Source organism: Marmota flaviventris, chromosome 16, assembly GCF_047511675.1.
Source record: "Marmota flaviventris isolate mMarFla1 chromosome 16, mMarFla1.hap1, whole genome shotgun sequence".
In the NCBI taxonomy this organism is placed as follows: Eukaryota; Metazoa; Chordata; class Mammalia; order Rodentia; family Sciuridae; genus Marmota; species Marmota flaviventris.
The window spans coordinates 68145385-68157783 of record NC_092513.1 but is presented as its reverse complement, the minus strand read 5'-3'; the positions used below and the strand labels follow the sequence as shown (position 1 = coordinate 68157783).

General features: G+C 41.7%; 1 protein-coding gene across 2 annotated transcripts in view; it reads left to right on the top strand.

The window, feature by feature from the left end:
* Positions 1–12399, top strand: part of Spire1 (spire type actin nucleation factor 1) — a 133613-nt gene that overhangs the window by 48904 nt on the left and 72310 nt on the right. For both annotated transcript variants that reach the window (XM_071602487.1, XM_071602486.1), the window contains exon 3: positions 8778–9011. In XM_071602487.1, the coding sequence (XP_071458588.1) occupies positions 8778–9011 (234 nt within the window). The remainder of the gene's footprint in view (positions 1–8777; positions 9012–12399) is intronic.

Here is a 12399-nt window from a genome sequence, read left to right as displayed (position 1 = left end):
CATTTCATGTGTCCAAGCCTGCTTTGCTTGGTGGATACAGCATGAGGCAGCTCATATACAGAACATGCCACTCTAGAAGGTTCTGTTGGCCAGTGATGTACTATATGTGATTCTTAGCCAATTTCCATTTCTTAATATTTTTTCAATATTTAAAGAAGAAGCTTATTATGGTGTTTAGGTTTCAGTTCCTGATGTGTATGATCTGGACCACTAAGTCCCCTCCCATGTAATGGAGCTGTTGTTAAGGATAGAGATTTGCATATGACATTCATTTATGGTTTTTTTAATCCATTTTAAGACAGTTCACATGACCCATAATTTACCCATTTAAAGTGAAAAGTCAGTAGCTTCTAGTTAATGCACAGTTGTGCCAGCATCACCATGATCATCTTTTTCACATTTTCTTTATCCTCAGAGGGTTCTTGTACCCACCAGCAGTTATTCCTCATCTCCCCATATGCTCCAGGTGTTGTTCCACTGCTGTGGATTTTCCAGTTCCCAGCCCATCACCTAACAGATCACACTGGGCCCATGTGACTGGCCTCTTTCCTCAGCTGGCTCTTCAGGGTTTACCAGCCGTGGTGTAGCCCGGGTCAGGGCTTCAGTCTGTTACAGCTCAGAGATATTCCCTCGTGTGGGCAGGTTGCATGTTGTTGAACTGGACATCAGTGGTAGATACGGGCCATTGTTGTACTTTATAATCTTGTTATAAATTTAGTTATATAAAAAGTTCAGGAAATTACTGTGTTATAAGGAAAGTTTAAATGTTTAATTTTTAATTGAACCTTTTTGAAGAAATGAAAGTTTGATTGTTTTCTGAACCTTTACTCACTAGGTAATCTAAATGAAATAATAAGTATGTGCTATTGTAAGTGAGCCTGGCCAGGACTTGTTTGACACTTAGAATCATGTGTCTGGAGTGCCTCGGTCTGTCTTTATTACTGTTGTCATAAAACCTTTTTGGTCTCTTGTATTTGAAAAGGCACTGTAAATATTGGGAAATGATGGAGAAGGAGCAAACAGCTTGTGTGAAACACAAAATTACATGTGGTAAGACTTTAACAGAAATCGTAGGAAAACAGAATTTAATGAGTACTTTGAATTGTCACAACAGAACCAGTGAAACCCAGCTTTAGTAAATTGGAGAATTAGAAGGATGACATCCTCTGCTTCAGCACCTTTATTCTGTAACAACACAGACATGTGTCAATTCTTCCCACGACCAGCTTGATGGCAGACAACCAAAGGTTCTGCGTTTACCCTAACCACGTATTCTTCATGTGAGCTCTGAGGACCCGCCGTGGTCAGTAGTTCTGCTCCAGAGGGTTCTGTTTTGATTCTGGTGGGTCCTACCCGAGCTCTGTCTCGCTGCCATGCCTGGATTAGTCACATGTCCATCGTGCTGCCCTCCACAGAAGCTGGTGACCTAAAGACAGCAACACCCAGTGTCCTTCCAGCTGGCCCACAGATGTTCTCAGGAGCCCTCACATGCTCAGTTGGGGAGACACTGCCCTAGTTTAGATTTGTAACTCTTTGAAAAGCTAATTTGCATAACTTGTCTCATTTCTTACTCTCCCCTCCAAGATGATAAAAACTTAGGACCTTTTTTTTTTTTTTGGTACTAGAGATTTCAGAAGTGACTCTGAAGGCTTGTTTGCCCCCTGTCCCTCCATTTCCTCTTCTCATGTGTTAACAAGGACCCACTAAGTGAAAGCCCCTCTTGTCAAGGGCATCAGTCTAGACAAGAAGCAGGTCAGAAGAGTGTGGAGTCAACAGAAGGAAGCATCATGTGAGGTCAGCTTGGCGGATACAGGGACAGGTGTCTTTTTTGGTAGATGAACACAATATCTTTATTTACTTATTATTTTTTAGTTATATATGGATATAATATCTTTTTTTAGGGATATTTTTAATATTTATTTTTCAGTGGATACAACATCTTTATTTTATTTTATGTGGTGCTGAGGATCGAACCCAGCGCCCCACGCATGCCAGGCGAGCGTGTTACTGCTTGAGTGCCACACCCAGCCCTGGATATAATATCTTTATTTTGTTTATTTATTTATATAATGTGGTGCTGAGGATCGAATCCAGTGCCTCACACGTGCCAGGCAAATGCTATACCCCTGAGCCCCAGCCCCAGCCTGGGACAGGTGCTTTTGAAGGCTTGGTCATGGAAGCCAATTGACAACCAGTGCTCGCCAGGCTGCTGCTGATGCAGAGGAGCTGGTGGGTGGGGAGAGGGCAGGTTGGTTCCTGGACTTTGGAGCTGCCTTGGAAACCTTAGTAACCTCTGTGGGTACAGGGACTCAGGGCTTTTTTTTTTTTTTTAAATATTTATTTTTTAGTTGTAGTTGGACACAATACCTTTATTTTATTTATTTTTATCTGGTGCTGAAGATTGAACCCAGGGCCTTGCACGTGCTAGGCAAGTGCTGTACCCCTGAGCCACAACCCTAGCACCACTTCCCCCCCTTTTTTTTAGTGTTGTTAAGTGATAGTATTTCCTAAGAAATTGTGGTGGCCCCTATGGGTTTTTTTTATTATTATTATTAAAAAAAATTTTTAATGTGATAAAATACACAGCTTGATTTTAACTATGTTCAGCACACGTTTCAGCAGCATTAATTCCATTCAGGGTGTTGACAGCCATTACCACTGTTTCCAAAATTTTTGTATTGCCCCAAATTGAAACTTTTTTGGGGGGTACCAAGGATTGAACTCAGGGGCACTCGACCACTGAGCCACATCCAAGACCTATTTTGTATTTTATTTAGAGGCAGGGTCTCACTGAGTTGTTTAGCACCTCGCTTTTGCTGAGGCTGGCTTTGAACTTGCAATCCTCCTGCCTCAGCCTCCTGAGCTGCTGGGATTACAGGCCTGCAAGAGTCCCAAAGTGAAACTTTGTATCCAATAAGCCCTAGCCTCATCACTACTAACCTTGAACCTACTTCCTGTCTATTCTTATTCTAGATATTTCACTTAAATGGAGTATTATAATAATTGTCTTTTTGTGTCTGCCATTTTATTTAGCATAATGTTTTAAAGGTTCATCTGTGATGTAACATGCATCAGAATTTTGTTCCTTTTAAAGGCTGAGTAATATTCCGCTGTATATATAAGTACCCAAGTTGTTTTGTTCCTGGAATTTTCCTCTCTGTGGTGAAAAATTCCTTTCTTGTTCTTAATCTTGTTCAAATTTGGTGTCTTTGATGTGGGTTTCTTTTTTTCCCCTCCTCCTCCTTATATCCTCAAGGCCTGATTTTTTTTTTTTTTTTAATTCAAGGAGAACCAGTTCTGAAATTAAATGTTCCTTCATAGCAGGCCAGGCAAGTTCCCACGATGATGATGAAGTTTTTCAGAGGCGGCTGATTGTTGCTGTAATTGTTCTTTACTCCTGCTAAAGTGCAGTTGATTCCGAGGCCTGCTTACTCATTCCTCTGAACCTTCCGGGTTCTTGGGCTCTGGTATTCCTTCCCATAAGCAGAACATTGTGCATCCAGCCAGGGTGTTTTTTTTTCAGTGTTCTTATTCTGCACTTCTTTCTAACTGTACCGTTTTGCTGTGTTGGAATCCCACAGGCTGAGTGTCTTTTGAGCTCATGCGATGGCCCAAGGTTATACCTTAGACCATGGGCAGAAGCTCTCAGGGTCACTGGCTCATATTCTTTTCACAATGGAAATAACTCATTTGGCTATTTTTAAAAAAAACAACCCTGAGGTCTCATTTAAATACGATAAAATGCCAACAATGTAAATGTTTTAAGTAGATGAGTTCTAACAATACTGTACACTTGTGTAGCTGAGGTTGCAGCCATTTTATCACATGGAAGTTCCCTCCGCAGGCCATGCCCTCTGCAGTCCCAGGTTCCTGTAAATGGGGTCATGCTGAATGTGCTGTGTGGACTCTTTTCTGTTCAGAGTGTGGGGAGTTGTGGTGGGTGTCAGCACACAGCTGCAGTGTGCCTCGGTACTGTGTCATTGTACAGCTGCCTGGCTTTCTGTTTTGTCAGGTCATTGCAGTTTGTTTATCCAGTAATCTGTTGTGTGACAGCTGGGGTTTTACAGTTTGGGACCCTTGCAGATAAAGCTGCTGTGAGTTTTACTGTATGAGTCCTTTTGCGGACATACATTTTCATTTTTCTTGGATAAATAACTTGGAATGTAATTGGTAGGTAATATGGTAATTGGGTTTGATATTTATAAGAAAGTGCCATATATTTTGCAGAATAGTTGTATTTTCAGTGTGTGGGGGGGTGGGAGGGTTGGTACTAGGGATTGAACCCAGAAGGGCTTATCCACTGAGCCACATCCCCAGCCTTTTTTAAGTCACACCAGCAAATCAGTGAGTTCTTGTATTCCACATCCTCCCAGTTCTTGGGATTTCTGTCTTTATGTGAGCTGTTCTAGAGGACATAAGATGCCACCTCGTACTGTGCATTTGCTAGTGACTAATGATATAGACCCTTTATTCACATGCTTATAAATTTTGTGTGTGTCTTCTTTGGGGAAATATGTGTTCAAATCCTTGGCTCATTTTTATTGGACTTTTTAATATTAGTTCTAAGTTTTTTTTGTTCTTGTTTTTAGTTCTGGGAATTAAACCCAGGGGTGCTCAACCACTGAGTCATATCCCTAGCCCCCTTTACAAATTTTTTTTCTTTTGAGACAGGTTCTTACTAAGTTTTTGAGGCTGGCTTCGAACTTGTGATGCTCCTGTTTCAGCCTTCCGAATTGCTGGGAGTAGAGTTGTATGCTCCTGTGCCTGGCAGTTCTAAGTTTTTAAAACATATATTCTGGATTTAACTTCTTTGTCACACATGGGATATATATGAGAGAGAGCTTTGCTCAACATGTGACTTGCCTTTTCACTTTCACTGTTGTCTTTTGAAGCACAGTTTTAATTCTGATAAATTTTCATAGATTTTTTTCTTTATGTCAACCTCACTGATGACATGACCATGGAAAGTACTTAAAAATTTATGAAAACTCTTGTCATTCAGATTTTCTATAAGTTTAATACATCTTTGATATGCGATCTGTTTAAAAATAACCTTTGTGTGTAATGTGAGGTGTGGGGCCTGGGTCTGTTTCCTGATCGAAGACCCAGGTATCCAGCCCATCTATTTTTAAAAAATATTTATTTTTTAGTTATAGGTGGGCACAATGTCTTTATTCTACTTTATGTGGTGCTGAGGATCAAACCTAGCGCCCCATGCGTGCTAGGCACACGCTCTACCTCTGAGCTACAACCCCAGCCCCCAGCCCATCTGTTGAAATGGTGGCCTCTGCTGTCCAACCGCCTTGGCATGTTTGTTTAGATGGGCTGATTGTGGGTTCCTGGTGTGCCTTCCTCCTGGGCCAGTGCTTCAGGCGTTGATTCTGCAGTTCTGTCCTGAGTCTTGAAGCTGGGTTGTGTTCGTCACCAGCTCTATTGTTCTGAAATTGTGAGTCTAGGTAACTTGCATTTCCATAGATATTTTTAAATCATTTTCCCTGAAAGTGACTAGGATTTTGATAGGTATTACATTAAGTGTAAATCAGTGTGGGAGAGACCTGAGATAACTAACCATATTTGATCTTTTAAAAAATTTTTGGTTTAAAAAAATTTGGTTGTAGATGGACCAAATACTGTACTTTATTCACTTATTTTGTATGTGGTGCCGAGGATCGAACCAATGCCTCACACACGCTAGGCAAGCACTCTAACACTGAGCCACAACCCCAGCTCCAATATTTAGTCTTTTGATCCAGGAATTCTGTGTTTCTGTGGTCTTTGATGTCTCTCAGCTCCTGGTGAGTATATTTTTCAGGACGTCTGTCCCTCCATCTGACACTGTCAGGTTCTGGAGCACTGCTTTCCCTGCATCCCACAAATCTTGATAGGTTGTGTTTTCATTATTATGAAATATTTTCTAATTCTCCTTGAGATTTCTTTAGTTGTGTGTTAATTAATTTTTCAGTTCTTGGGAATGGTGTAGGTATCGTTAACTGATTTCTGATTTCATTGCATTTCCAAGAAACATATTCTTGGATATTTCAGTCTTGAATTTTATTGGGACTTGTTTTTGGCAGAACTTTGGGCTTTTCTTGGCGAATGTGCCATTCACACTTAAAGAGAATGTTCTAGGTATCTTAGTAACTGACCTCTGCAGTTTGTGGTGTGATTGGTGGACACATGGATTGTGGTGGGTAAGATAGGGCAGGGGAGGTGCCCTATCTTCCTGGCTACTCCACCATGGCCAGTGGGAACCTCTAAGAGGAGGTGGAAGAAGTAGCTGGGACTGAGGGCTGATGGGGTCCAAGGAGGGCACCATGGGTAAAGGAAGGAAGGGACCACTATGTGGAAGTGAGGCTGGGAATGAGGTGTGGGTAGATCGGTGTGTGCTGCCACAGAGAGGCCCCTGGGACGTGCTGGGGAGGGGGCAGCTCACCTCTCCGCATGAGCAGTGTGCCTTTGTGTTAGCTAATGGGAGCCGTGCCTGGGGCTCAAGGCCTTGCTCATCAGTGGGGAGACTGATGGTGCCTACAGCAGAGAAAGGCGCTTTGCTTCCTTGTTTTATTTATAAAAATCACTGACCCTTTGGGGATCTGATTTGCCACAGTCAAGTCACAGAATAATGCTCTACTGTGGGAGTCCACTGTCTTGGTCTTTTCCCTTGGGGCCTTATTTCCATCACATACAAGTCCACAGTTGCACATGGAAGCACCCGCCCTGTCCTGTCCCCATCCAGTGTTGCTGTGCTTTCCCTCCTGTTCCTCATGCAAGTTTCTGACACTGCTGCATCCCCATCTGTTTGGTATCCAACTTGTTTGGTGGCAAAATGTAACCAGTATGAAACTGTACACATAGTCTTTCTTTTTCTATTCAATGTAAATGATCAAACATTTCATTGCAGGAATATTAAGGTCTTGATTATAAAGTACTACCCCAGATCCCACTGAGATGGGAATTGTGGGATTAACCTTTCTAACCATCTGAAGGTTCTAACTCGCTGCTTTTAAAGGTTTCAGATAAGAGGTGGTGGAAGTTGATGATTGTGGAGAACTTAGCCTTGGGAACACTAGCATATTTATTCTATTTTTACATTTTAAAAAGAACCAAATCATTTGTATTCAAATGTAGCCAAAATGACTTTTCTTTTTTAAAGAGAGAGAGAGAGAGAGAGAATTTTAATATTTTTTTTTTTTAGTTATCGGCGGATACAACATCTTTGTTTGTATGTGGTGCTGAGGATCGAACCCGGGCCGTACGCATGCCAGGCGAGCGTGCTACCACTTGAGCCACATCCCCAGCCCCCAAATGACTTTTCTTAGTAACTTAGATTGTTAAGATAAAAATTCTATAACTTTTCTGAAAAAAATTTGTTTACTCTTTCACTTTATGTCTACAGAAAGAAACTAAGAAGTAGATGTGTTTCTTTTATAAATCAATGCATTTATTACTTATGAGATATTTATTTGGCATTGCGGTGAGCCAGGTGCTGTAGATGTATATTCCTTAGTGAACAGAGCAAGCAAGCTCCCAGGCCTGGTGGAACTTGAACTTTGGTGCAGGGACAGCCAGGAGACAAACATCAATGCTGTGCTGGTCATTACTTATTCATGTGCAGGTTTTAAGATAACAGTATGACATACAAGTCGCAACCCAGGGGCAAATGGCAAGCCCTGTGGGTGCGGAGGGCTTCAGCTCTTGGGGAGGTTTGGCCAGGGAAGCTGCCAGGAGAGGCCGCCAGAGCAGTCAGTTGCCTTGGAACCTGAAGACCCATTGTTCATACCCATTTTTGAAAACAGTGACCATACAAACTAATCAGAATATGTATTTTCAACAAGAAATATTGACTGATTAATTGGTGGCTGGATGGATTGATTGATGGTACTGGGAATTAAATCCAGGGGCACTTAACCACTGAGCCACATCCCTATCCCTTTTTATATTTTTTTGAGACAGGGTTTTGCTAAGTTGCTTAGGGCCTTGCTAAGTTGCTGAGGCTGGCTTTGAACTTGGGATCCTCTTGCCTCAGCTTCTTGAGTTGCTGGGGTTATAATTGGGTGCCACCGCACCCAGTCCTGTGATATTTTTCTGAGCAGAAAAGGAAGGAAGTGTTGAAGAATAGAGTTCCCTGTGCTGGCTGTGTCTGGTGTGGTCGTGAGAACGCTGTGCAGCAGCAGTGTGTCTGGTATTTGTAAATCAGGTTTGTGTTACCTGGTCCTGGTGTTGGAGGTGGAGGCAGGGAGGGTCATCTGGGTACTCTGCAACTTGAAGGTTTGAAGAGTGTTTGTATTGCATGAGAGTTACACATTTCCAGGGATTGAATGTAACTCAATAAGGTGTAAGTTATTTGCTACTCAGAACTGAATTTATGCCTCTCAGCTTGGGATGTCTATGAAATCTTCAAATATTGGAATAAGAATTCTGAAAGGATATGTTCCCTTAATAATTCTATCTGTTCTCAGAAATATTGGGGGGAAATGTAAAAAATCAACCTGGTTAGAATTTTAAATGAAAGGAGAATGTTGATCTTAACATTTTGTAAATCCAAGAAAATATAAAAATGCTTTGTGGGTATCATGTATTGGTTTGAGGGAAGCAAAGATTGCCATTGAGTTGTTTTTATAATATGCATAGGTAGACACTCCTTAAATTTACTTTGTCACATATCTGAAATGGAACAGTATCAGACCTAGCTTAAGTATCATTCCAAATGTGTCATATCTTCCACTTGGTCCTGTAGAGTGGTTCCATCACCTCCCTAACCCCTTCTCTAATGTTCCCAGGTTATCGAGTCCTTGGGAATTATTATCTATAAAGCACTGGACTATGGATTGAAGGAGAATGAGGAACGGGAGCTAAGCCCTCCCCTGGAGCAGCTCATCGACCGGATGGCCAACACGGTGGAGGCCGATGGCAGCAAGGACGAGGGCTACGAGGCTGCAGACGAGGGCCTAGAGGAGGAGGAAGATGAGAAGAGGGCCGTCTCCGCCGTACGCTCCTACCGAGACGTCATGAAGGTAAAGCACCAGCTCACGACAGCATAGAGCTAGTTTCTCTAGAGTGCTTCTTCTTCTGTTTTAAAAATATAATGATAAAAACCTGTAATCCCAACTACCCGGGAGGCTGAGGCCTGAGGAACACTAGTTCAAGGGCAGCCTGGCAACTTGCAAGGCTTTGTCTCAAAATAAGAAATAAAAAGGGCTGTAGTACTTTCCATTTTAGATCAATGTCCTCAACAAATAAAATGTCCTCACGTACATACAAATTAAAATTTCACACATTGTATTCATTTTCTGTTTTCTAATGTTAAGGTTTATTTTTTAAAAATACAAACGAGGAAATCATGTTAAGTGAAATAAGCCAGATATAGACAAGTGCCTCAAACTCCCTCATATGGAAGGTGAACCAAGCTGACCTGAGCTTGGGATAGTGACCAGTGTCGGTTGGGAATGGACGGGTGGGTCAAAGGAGGATTTGGTCAGCATATGCTGTGCACGTGTATTGACATATACTGAAAAATCTCCCACACCTATAATAATATGTTCTGAGTGTCCCTTTTAGCTAAACAGGAGGAAAAATAATTGCTGAGACATTAGGCAAGTAAACTGAACTTTTAAAATATCATAAAACCCATTACTTAGGACCTGAGAAAGAGTTTATGGTAGTTTATGGTCTGGCCGGTGGGTTAAAAACCTCACCCTTGACTTTGTCAAGAGGGAAGGCAAGAGTCAGCTGAAGAACTCAGACTGCACCCTTACTGTAGGGGTGGGAGACATATAACAGTGCCACCAGCATCTTGGAGTCAATTAGTCTTCAATTCTTAGTGAGCAGGACCTCTTTAGTCTGTAACAAATATGCAGGGTCTCTACCTGGATGGCTTTTTTTTGGTACCATAATATGCACATGTAAGACACTCCATAATATGCATATTAAGACACTCGGGGGCTTTCAACCACTGAGCCACATCCCCAGCCCTATTTTGTATTTTATTTAGAGACAGGGTCTTACTGAGTTGTTTTTGCTGAGGCTGGCTTTGAACTCGTGATCCTCCTGCCTCAGCCTCCGGAACAGCTGGGATTACAGGCGTGTACCACTGCACCTGGCCCTGGTGGCTCTTAACTGTAATAGAAACAGAATACACACAAGCTATAGGCCTCTGATTCTTGGGATGTCTATGAAGCACAAATGCACATGCATAAGTTTTTTTCCCTGAATTTTTTGAGAGTTCTTTGCCATTGAAATTTCAGGCACAATAAATTGCAGGCACAAATTTATGTCAGGACTGGAACATGTGCTTTTTAAAATTTTTAGAATATGGCATGTAAAATACTTCCAATTTTAAGTATTTCTTGAGAAACATGAGCATCGGCCCTCTAAAAGTATTAAGAAAAGTTGGCTCCATTATTTTTATATATAAAAGTATATCCCTGGATGCACATTCTGTCTGTGTTAGGAAGAAAACTGTCGTGGTCCAGTGGACAGTGCAGGGGGTGGGGTGGGTTAAGATGCACAGGGAGGAAGGGAAGAGCGAGCCCTGGAACAGTGACAGATGGGCCTGAAAGACCCTGGAGGTGTGGGACCTGAGGGTGTTTGAGAAGTGACCGAGGGCTAATAGGAGAGTGGTATCCATGCTGGGCTTTATCTTTAAACATCCTGCAAGCCTCTGGTGTGCCTTCTTTGGGAATTGCAGTGGGCATTTGGATCGCCTGCCACAAGGAGTGAGTTGTGGTTCCTCTCAGAGCTGATTGCATGGGGGAGAGGCAAGTTAAGTGAACAGCAGCAAGGCGGACATAGGGCAGGCATGTCAGGCAGGACTGGCCACGAGGAGTTTCTAGGTGGGTTGTTCTCACGAGCAAGGATGGAAGGGTGGCCCCTGGAGTGGATGTGAGATACTCTGAGAGCACAGAGGGGAGGAACCCAGCTGAGAGGATTCTCTTCTCCTGCAGCATTCCCTCTTTCTGACAGTTGGAAACATAAAGCAATACCTTTTGCAACTATTTATTTTGCAAACAATTTATTTTGTTGAAATTTGAAAGTGTGGCAAATTGTTTTGCTTGGTAATTAATAGCAGCAATGTAAATTTATGTATTCCTGATGAAAAATAATTTGTTATATTAAAAAGTTCGAAATAGTTCACTATAATAAAAAAGGTTAAAGTCTAGAAAAAACTTGATTGTCCATTAATTGGGGACTAGTTCAACTATGGTACTCGCTGGACTACTAGGAAGCCATAAGGATTAAGGACTATCTCTTCATACCTTGTGGAGAAATCTCCAGGGTTTTTACTTGAAAGCATAGGGGACAATGTGCCTGCTGCACTGGCACTTTTGTGGGAGGGGGCAGATAGAACATGTACCCAGGGATGTGCATGGCATCCTGACTCTGCCCTCACGCTACAAACCGATAGCGGAGAGGAATGAGTTGGCACCTGGTTTAGCAGCGAAGTGGAATACTATACAGGCTGTCACATTAAAATCACATGGGTTCTGTGGTTGTAGAGAAACTTTAGTTTTTTTAAATTTATTTGTTTGTTTTAATTTTTAGTTGTAGATGGACACAATATCTTTATTTTATTTATTTTGTTTTATGTGGTGCTGAGGATCGAATCCAGTGCCTCACATGTGCTAGGCAAGCGCTCTACCACTGAGCCACACCCCCAACCCCCCTTAGTTTTAATACTTGGGGGAAAACCCACAAAATTTGCATATATTAGATAAAGAATAAAAGAAACTCTGGCAATTTGAAGTTGTATGTCAGTCATATTGTGACTGCGGGGGAATCACTTGGTTTCAGAAACTCCCTTCCTCTTATTATTTAGCATTTGTACAGTAAATAAAATACGTAAAATTCTTAGTTAAAATTTATAAGTTTTTTCAGTGCTAATTCATACTTTTGAATGAGATCTGCCATACCTAAATAGATTACAAATAACAGGCCATGTTTAGAAAAAAGGTGGTAGATTCTTTGGTTGATATATACAGTTGTAATTTGGAAATTTGCCTACTTTTTTTTTTTGTACCAGGGATTGAAACCAGAAGTGCTTAACCACTGAGCCACATCCATAGCCCTTTTTATATTTTATTTAGAGACAGGGTCTTGTTGAGTTGCGTAGGGCCTTGCTGAGTTGCTTTAGGGCTTTGCTAAGTTGCCAAGGCTGGTTTTGAACTTGGGATCCTCCTGCCTCAGCCTTCCAAGCTACTGGGATTACAGGTGTGCACCACTGTGCCTGGCCTGCCTGCTATTTTAAAAGGGGAAGAATTTAAGAATAGTAAAGTATGATTAGAAGTGAGCTTTATGTATTTAATTTTATAAATATGTATTTAATTTTATAAATACTAAACTAGATTTGTCTATGCCAGAGTCTTCCTTTTCAAAATGCTCATCTATTGCAAACAGCAGAAACAG